Here is a 9,290-nt window from a genome sequence, read left to right on the forward strand (position 1 = left end):
GCTTTTGATAAGAAGTTATCATAGAAAGGCACATGAAGAATTACTAATCTTGCATGTTGCTCCTAATAATAGACTACAGATGAACCATCATGCTTGTGCCAAACTATTACCTTGGGAAAAGTTCAAATATACTTTATACACACATATATATATATATATATATATATATATACACATACACATATATATATATACATATACATACACAGTACATACTTCACAATCAGTTTCTTCCAGTGTCACAAGCACAGCACAAGCAATACCAAATGACTTGAGGCAGACACACCTACAATACTTGAGTTATGAAATTCGCCTTACGAAATGCCATACTTCATATTTTGCTTTCATAACACAGCTTTTTAGCAATTTTACACAAATGTAAACTAAATGTATGGCCACTTTTAGAACATTTTCTTATGTAATTTTACTCCAGCATGTGCTTACAAATGAATAACAAATAAGTAATTAAAAAAAAAAAAAAACACTAGAAGTATACAAAGTGTCACAGGCGGAAGGATTAACATTCAGTTTTCAGAAACATTTACCGATTAAATATATCAACTTTAACATATTAACCAGCCCTGAACTGTTAATTTATATGTAAGTGCTATCTAAATGTATAATTTCACACTAAATTATCTATTGCCACACCAAACTATTCTGCCAAACAACAAGCTAGATATGCTAACATGTGCCTCCGATGGATTGACAGCACCATAATATATTAATTTGGATCAGTGATTAATATTACAGCACAGTCTGTTGTTCATGGCAGTGCGGTAGACCCCGGTCAGAGTGTGGTGTAGTGAGCTGTACGGGGGAAGGGTGTGTCGGATTGGGCTTATCTGCTTGATGCACAAGTTCCAGGGGCTCTACAGAGGATATGGAGTGAAAACGGCCCCCTGTTTAAGCCCGTCAGCGCACATGGGCTGCCCACGACCCTCTCTCCCCATTGCTTGAGAAAAAAGTGCTAAATCAATATTATAGAGTGTCTATCGTACAATGGATTGAACCCTGAAGTTGAAATGCTATCACTGTAAAAAAAGGTTTCTTCTTCAGGTAGAGTAGGTTTCTAGTAGCAGTATCATGCATATTTGAATTCGTGGCTAGGACCACTATGTTGATGGTCTGTAGGATAGTTATTGTGTGTATTTGTTGCACTGGAAATGTGTGGCCTTAGGTTTGAGTAGCTTGCACCTGTTAAACCAACGACTAGTGCTAAACAAGATAAACTAGCAATATAGACTTTATAAAATATACTTAACAGCCATACTGAGTTTGAAATGACAGCGAAATAACCCTTGAGATGTGAATTATTCAGGATATCGACAACACTGTAGAAGCGACTAGTTTATATAACTCATTTCATTCATTTCTCCTTCACGTGTGGAGACACAGCAACTCCTATTCTTAAAGTACACCACTGTTCAAAAGTTTGGGGTCAGTAAGATTTTTTTTTTACATAAAAAAACACTTTTATTAAGCAAGGATGCATTAAATTGAAAAGACTTTCACAAAATATCTATTTCAAATAAATTCTTAATAAACGTTTTTCCAAAATATTGAGCAACACAACTGTTTTCACTATTGCTACTAATAATAAATGTTTCTTGAGCACAAAATTAGCATATTAGAATGATTTCTGAAGGATCATGTGACACTGAAAACTGGAGTAAAGGATTCTGAAAATTCAGCTTTGCTGTCACTAAATAAAGGATATTTTAATATATAATAAAACAGAGAACATTTATTTTAAATTGTAATCATTTTACACAATATTACGGTTTCACTGTATTTGTGACCAAATAAATGCAGCCTTAGTAAGCAGAAGAGATTACTTTCATTTTGAAAATCTTACAGATGCCAAACATTTGAACGGTAGTGTAAGAAATGAGACAGCAGTGAATCATTCATTAAGCAAAAAAGATGCTTCTCATTTCCTTAATTGTCCATCCACCTTACCTTTACTTGCATTTTTAGCTCTTTTAATCTTAAGCTCTTAAGGACGTGAGTATGAGATAAAAGGATGGAGGAATCAAAGCAAAACGGAATTTGGTGTTCACTCGAGCATTACATCAAACTGACATTTATGCACAGCTATAGTACTCTAAAAAAATACATGTGCTTCAGGTGTGCTAATGGTGAATGGCGACTTTCTGCACAGTATCATGACACGAGCGTGTGGCGGCGCCGGCGCTGACCCAGATCCGGCGTGATGACGTTATTACGCCGGATCTGGGTCAGCGCCGCCACACGCTTGCGTCATGATACTGTTGTGAACGAGCGTCCAAAGTGAGGCAGTAGAAACGAAAATGTGGAATAAAGTTGTTATTTTTGTTTTCTTTGTGCAAAAAAGTATTCTCGTAGCTTCGGAACTTTACAGCTGAACCACTGATGTCACACGGACTACTTTGTCGATCATCTTGGTACTTTTCTGGACCTTGAACGTGGTAGTTACCTTGCTGTCTATAGGAGGGTCAGAGAGCCCTCATATTTCATCAAAAATATCTTAAATTGTGTTCCGAAGATGAACGAAGGTCTTACGAGTTTCGAACAACACGAGGGTGAGTAATTAATGACAGAATTTTCATCTTTGGGTGAACTAACCCTTTAAGTGTCATTTTTTAAATACTTGTCATGGCATCATATACTTTTGTTGTTGTCCATGCATTTTTATATGTGTACCTACTAGGCCTATGAGACTAGTCACCAATAGTCTGTTTCAGATTCTAATTGCTTACAGTCTTGGAGATTGTAATATTTCTAACATAGCACAAACATGGCCAGGTTGAATAGGTGAGAGTCTCTCACCCACTCAAGCTCAGTTGAAGTCTCGATTGAGGAAAATGACAGGAGCCACAAGTGTCCACAGGTAGAGCCCCAGACCCAGCCAGCTGGAGCTGATCTTCACCCACACTGCAGGCATAGTGCTCTGCATGGCCTGAGTGGTTATATCAGGTCTGAAGACAGATGTGAGGAAAAGGCAGAAAACATAACAATATTTAGACCTCAGCTAGTATATGGTGCAGTTCTGTTGTATTCTTTGTGACTGAATGAAAGAATGACAAGTACATGCTTCAAAATTCAAAAAAATCAAAATGAAAGAATGTCATACAGGTTTGGAACAATATTATGGTGCATAAATTATAACTATTTTCATTTTTCTGTGGATTATTCCTATAAACTATGATAGGTGAAAGCATTTTAAAATGTAAAACTTCACCTTTAAAAAAAAGTGAACTTTGTGGTTCAATCCAAAATCAAAAAGTGGAAGAATGAGCACTTACTTGTACCAGTTAGTGAGTGTCATCATGATGTAGAGAGAGGCCAGTAAGAGGTGGAAGTGGAAAAAGGAATAGTTGTATGTGACGCCGTCCTCTTCATTATCCACAACACGCCGCAGTCCGTCTTCGCCCACCTCCTCCCCTCCCACAGTGCCCTTCCCTTCCTCTGTCTGCATCAGCCTGTTCACCTGAGCATTACTGGATGAACGGATGCTGAAGAGAGAAAAAACATCACATGGACACTAGCATGAGAATGATGTTTACTTCTCTCAGATTCATATTTAATTGATGATGAGCTAGATTGGAGGTAGAATTTATAGGCAAAATATATAATTTTCTCACACTTGCCAATGGATTGCAAATTAATTGAGGAAATTTGGATGTCAAAGGTTAATACTTTTATTTAGGAAAGACACATTAAATTGATCAAAACAGACAGTAAAGAAAAAAATTTCAAACACAGTATTGCTGTTCTATTAAACTATATCCATCGAAGAACCTCAAAAAAAAGTCCATGATTGGTTTCCAAAAAAATATTAAGCAGCACAACTGTTTTCAACATGAACAGTAATAAACATGTCTTAAGCATAAAATTTGCATATTAGAATAATTTCTGAAGGATCATGTGACACTGAAGACCGGAGTAATGCCTGCTGAAATTCAGCTTCACCATCAAAGAAATAAATGACATTTTAAAATATATATAAAGAAAAAGGTTATTTTACATTGTTACGATATCTCACAATAATACTGTTTTTATTGTGTTTTTGATCAAATAGATACAGCTTTTTTGAACTTTATAGACTCTTTTTTTTTTTTTATAGAAAAAAAAACAAAAAAACTTACCAACCCCAAACTTTTGAAAAGGTGTATATATTAGTACCATTCAAAAGTCTGAATGAAAAGGAATAAAAATCTGATTTGAGAGAAAATTTTAACCTGCAAAAACTTTTGAACTTTTATTTTATTAAAAGCTTTTGGATTTTGGACAATCTAAAGAAATGCTGACGCAAACTGAATACAAATGTTAAAAATTTTAGGAAGCACAATATTTAAGAAGCACAGTTTCTATAACTAATAAAATAACACATTTAATGACACTGAACATGGTAAAGTTACCTTTTAACTAGCGACTCTTACTTGCCAAGGCCAATTTGAACTCACAGTTGCTGCTTGGCAAATATTCATTTTGGACCTTGCCTACAGGTGTCAATATCTGACACCACTAATCAATCAATCAACCCATGCCTATGTGCAGCTGCTTGTGAATGTCGAATTGAAATGTACAATGAATCAGCATAGAAAACACCAGTTAACTACAGCTGCTGATGTAGAAATGTACATGAGATTTTCTTTATGCATTTTAAAAGCAAATACTGACAGTAACAAGAGCTCAATGAAAGAAGAAAAATTCATGTTCAAAATGTTTGTTTTGCTTAATGTACCTGGCATAAAAGGTGCAGAAGAGGAAGATAACCAATCCCACAATGCCTTGAGCATCCCACCACTGCACCATCCCAGGGGAGCTTGTAGGCATGGCCTCAGTTGTGCTGATATTGGACACCAGGCTGAGCAAACTAGGGTTACATTCACGATCTGTGTGTGGAGCCAGACAAATGAAGATTTAAAAGTGAACATACAGAAACATAATATATTACAACTACTACGCCAATTAATCACATACTTCACTACTAAAGACTATGATCACACTTAATAGTCAGCTAATTACATTTTTTAAGCTAATCTAGGCTGCTAATAGGTATACTTAATAGACAATAACAGAATGTGGGGATAGTGAGTTACATTTATAATCTGGATTCTAGCATGCAATTTGGCTTTATTCAGTAACAAGCATCAGGAGACTATAAAAGTTGAGCATCTGGTTTGTATGGCACCACAAAACTCACCAAATATTGCATCAACCTGAGTAGGAACAAAATGAAAGCTCATAAAATGAAAAGAGAGACCAAAGACAGACCGTAAATATTTTCTGAGATTTTTTTTAATGTGTAACTTACTAGGATTGTTGGTCATGGCTGACCAGGTGACGTACATAGTGTACAGAGTTATAATAGAGGACTGAAGCAGACCAGACTGAGGTGAGGCATCCTGAAAACACATACCAAAATAAAGAAATATATTTAATAAAGCACAGATCAGACTTTGTCTACCCTTGTAAGAAATAACCCAATATAAACTGCAGATTTTTATAATGGCTGGCACAGTAAAGAAAGCTGATCTGTTGTGGCAGGCCAGCATTGATATTCTGTATGCAAAGAAGGAAACAAAGAAGTTTCCTTACTAGGACAAAAGCTGGAGGCTAATGTAAACAGTAGATGACCTTCAGTACAACGGAGAGGCTGTTTTCTTATGCACATTATTATAAATCAGCATTCATGTCAGGATGTGTGTGCTGAGGCAATCGGATATTTGGAACAGCTAGTTAAAGGAGTTTTATCATTTCCCGTTTGCTGCTTTACGTTCAAGGTCTTATTGCTGCTTAATATCTTAATATGGAGTTGTTTGGCCTTTTATCAATGTTTTGAAATTGGGTGCAGAGATGAGACGGGAATAAAAAGCACTGCAACCTGCTTTAGCACTTCCCCTTTACCTGCACTTTTGGCAGAATAGAAACCACAGATATGATGACGCAGAGAATAAGGTTGGAGCTGATGAAGAACTTGTGTTCGGCGCAGTTGTCAGGTTTGGTGTAGTAGAGATACAACAGCACGACTGCCGCAAAGGCCAGTGCGTAATGCAGGACAGTGAAGAACAACAGACCTGTGGGCATAGAAAACAGTCTGTTTCTTTCTCTGAAAAGAGCGGATTTGGACACACCTGTTTGCAAACCTATTGTGATGAACAGGGTGTCTTTCAGTGTATCTGCTCTCTACGTACCTGAGAACCAACACTTGCTGTTGCCTTCCTCAGCATTCCTCACCCACACCTCATTCCAGGAGTGGGCAAAGTCGATCAGGAGGATGAGCTGGATCAGGATGAACATGAAGGAGCCCACAATACCAAAGTAGAACCAAACTGTGATTAAAAAAAAAAGAAGAGAAGTTATGCTTCAGTAGCACACTGGTTAAATGTGCTTAACCACAACATAAAATCAAAAACAAGCCTTTTTACTATCTAAATAAATGAGCATCAATGATCTTCAAATGTTTGGGGTAAGATTTATGTTTTTTAAAGAAATCTCTTATGCTCACCATGGCTGCATTTATTTGATTAAGAGTACAGTAAAAATAGTAATACTGTGAAATATTACTTTTTAAAATAACTGGTTTCTATTTTAATGTTTTAAAATGTAATTATTCCTGTGATGACAAAACTGAATTTTCAGCAGCCATTACTCCAGTCTTCAGTCTCACATGATCCTTCAGATATCATTCTAATATGCTGACTTGGTGCTCAATAACCATTTCTTTTTATTATCAATGTTGAAAATAGTTGTACTGCTTACTATTTTGTGAAAACCATGGTACTTTATTTCAGGTCAAAATAACAGCATTTATTTAAAATAGAAATCTTTTGTAAACATTGATCAATTAAAACTATATTTTCTTTAAAAAAACCACACTTTTGAATGGTATTATATGTGTGATTATTATTTTTTCTTTCATCAAAATGTCATAAAAAATCATTTAACAGATGTTAAACGCATTTTAAATGTCATTTCATGTCTTCAATTTGTAGTACACCATCAATTGCCAACAGAGACATTAAGTGTTGAAGCCTTTCAAAGGAGTGTATATCAGTATAATATATTGTATTCAGGAATCGTAATAAAATCTGAACGCAGGAAAAAAAAAAAAGTACACATCTTAACGGGATAGTTCAGCCAAAAATGAAAATGCTGTTATCATTTACACCCCCTCACGTCGTTCCAAACTTTTATGACTTTATTTTTTTTTTCATTAAATCACAAACAAAGATATTTAAAGGGGTCATATGATGCTTTTTTAAAGATCATTATTTTGTGTATTTGGTGTAACAGAATATGTTGACATGCTTTAATGTTCAAAAAACACATTATTTTTCAAATACTGTACATTATTGTAGGTCCTCTATGCCCCGCCTCTCTCAAACGCTTCGTTTTCTACAAAGTCCCTCCTTCCGACAAGCGCAGCCTGCTCTGATTGGCCAGCTGACCCAGTGCATTGTGATTGGCCGAACACCGCAAGCACTCGTCGGAAATGTAACGCCCCTTACCATAAGCGCGAGCTTCAGCTTTCAAAATAAATGTAAAGACAGAGCCCGAAAGGGGAACGGAGTCGCGTGACAGACACAGTGATGAAGCTGGTATGTGTTTGCAGTACACAAGCCACGGTTAAGACAGCTGACTCCACTGTGATGTGACCGTCTCTCTCTCCCTCACACACACACACACACACACGATGCAAAACTCCGCATTTGAACAGTCAATAGCAAATACTTAAACTAATAACAAAACAGTAGCTGATTCAGAAGCGCCAGATTGTCATAGCAAAGTCAGAACTTGAAATCGCATCATATGACCCCTTTAAAAAAAATGTTGTTAATCAAACACTTCTGGTGACAACTGACTTTTACCGTACAGACAGAAAAAAACAACAATGGGACATTTCTCAAAATATCTTCTTTTGTGTTCCACAGAAAAAGGAAAGTCATAGTGGTTTGGAAAGACATGAGGGGGAGCAAATGATGACAGAATTTTAGTTTTTGGGTGAACACTTTAAACTACATTTATAACTAGGTTTAATAAAACATGCATCTCTGAAGGGCCCGTATTTTCATGCTTAAATTCACAATGAAGCATACTAATACCCGTGATCTCAGAACACAATGTTCTGCATCTTTAATTCCACACCATGAGAATTCTGGCAAGACAGTAACAACGCGTTCTCACTGCTAATGTAATATGCAATGAAAAAATAATAACATCCGATTCCACTTTCAATACGGTCTTTTCCCATGCATCTCATAACACTCAAAATAGTCATTAAAAAATAATAGCCTTCTTCACTGCAGGAGACCAGGCGTTTTCTGCATCCCTTGAAATTTAGCCCTGCATTATGACAATGGCTTCCCAGAATAACATTATCATGACTATTGCTGCATTTAGAGCTTAACATCATTGCCATGTTGTCATTGCTTTTATGTATTTCCCAACGTGCATATATGAAAATGGAAATTGTTCTATTATGTGCTGTTAACGGAATAGTTGAACCTAAAATGTACCATCATGAAATGTTCCATCCGGGATGAAAAAGGCTCCGACGGTGATGCCAACAAGTATCAGAAACTTGAAGAACCAGAACCTGACAAAACAGTCAATGATAAAATCAAGCAAATTTCATTTCATTTAGTAAATGATACAATAACAATAGCATAATAATATAACGGTACATAAATAATAAATCAGGGTTACCCATTCTGAAGAGTGGCACGAGGGTCTTTGCTGCTCTTTACACGAATCATAATTGCGGAAAACAGGAAAAAGAAGCATGCCATAGCAAAGCACATGCGGTACACTGATTTGTAGCCTACAATCACGTCGCAGTTAACATGGTTCTCGATTCCTGGTATTGTGGTACCTCCTTGACAAAAGCCAGGAATCTGAAGAGACATTAAATACAGAAAATTAACACAATGCACTGAAAGCACAAGTGAGGCAGATAAAGACTGATGTGGGCCCACCTTGCGGAGCTGCGTCTCCATGCCAGGCAAGATCATGATTACAGACACCAGTGTCCCCAGGAGGAGGAAGAAAGAGAAGACCAGCCGGGTGACGGTGGAGTTATTGGAAGAAGGACAACAGCCACAGAGGAGACATGGAGCGGAGCCACACAAACACGAGGCCTGTAATGTGGAGGGAGTAAGAGAAAGAGCAATTATATCACCAGTTCAAGCATGTATTGTTTAATTGCCATAGTTCACAAAAGAATCTGCAAAACATTATACAATTTAATATATAGTGCACTGAAAAAGATCATTTGGGGGCATAAGACTTTTATATATATA

The 9,290-nt window shown here is 36.6% G+C and overlaps 1 protein-coding gene across 1 annotated transcript in view; it reads right to left on the bottom strand.

The window, feature by feature from the left end:
- Nucleotides 1–2,572: 2,572 nt before the first annotated feature.
- Nucleotides 2,573–9,290, bottom strand: part of LOC107704843 (serine incorporator 1-like) — a 9,041-nt gene continuing 2,323 nt past the window's right edge. The window contains exons 2-10 of the mRNA XM_016507866.1: nucleotides 8,967–9,128; nucleotides 8,698–8,885; nucleotides 8,508–8,587; nucleotides 6,183–6,320; nucleotides 5,896–6,065; nucleotides 5,303–5,393; nucleotides 4,730–4,880; nucleotides 3,288–3,497; nucleotides 2,573–2,960 (exon numbers count right to left, since the gene is read on the bottom strand). Of these exons, the coding sequence (XP_016363352.1) occupies nucleotides 2,822–2,960; nucleotides 3,288–3,497; nucleotides 4,730–4,880; nucleotides 5,303–5,393; nucleotides 5,896–6,065; nucleotides 6,183–6,320; nucleotides 8,508–8,587; nucleotides 8,698–8,885; nucleotides 8,967–9,128 (1,329 nt within the window). The 3' untranslated portion in view covers nucleotides 2,573–2,821. The remainder of the gene's footprint in view (nucleotides 2,961–3,287; nucleotides 3,498–4,729; nucleotides 4,881–5,302; nucleotides 5,394–5,895; nucleotides 6,066–6,182; nucleotides 6,321–8,507; nucleotides 8,588–8,697; nucleotides 8,886–8,966; nucleotides 9,129–9,290) is intronic.

This window comes from Sinocyclocheilus anshuiensis, unplaced genomic scaffold (genome assembly GCF_001515605.1).
Source record: "Sinocyclocheilus anshuiensis isolate Anshui unplaced genomic scaffold, SAMN03320099.WGS_v1.1 scaffold702, whole genome shotgun sequence".
Taxonomy (NCBI): Eukaryota; Metazoa; Chordata; class Actinopteri; order Cypriniformes; family Cyprinidae; genus Sinocyclocheilus; species Sinocyclocheilus anshuiensis.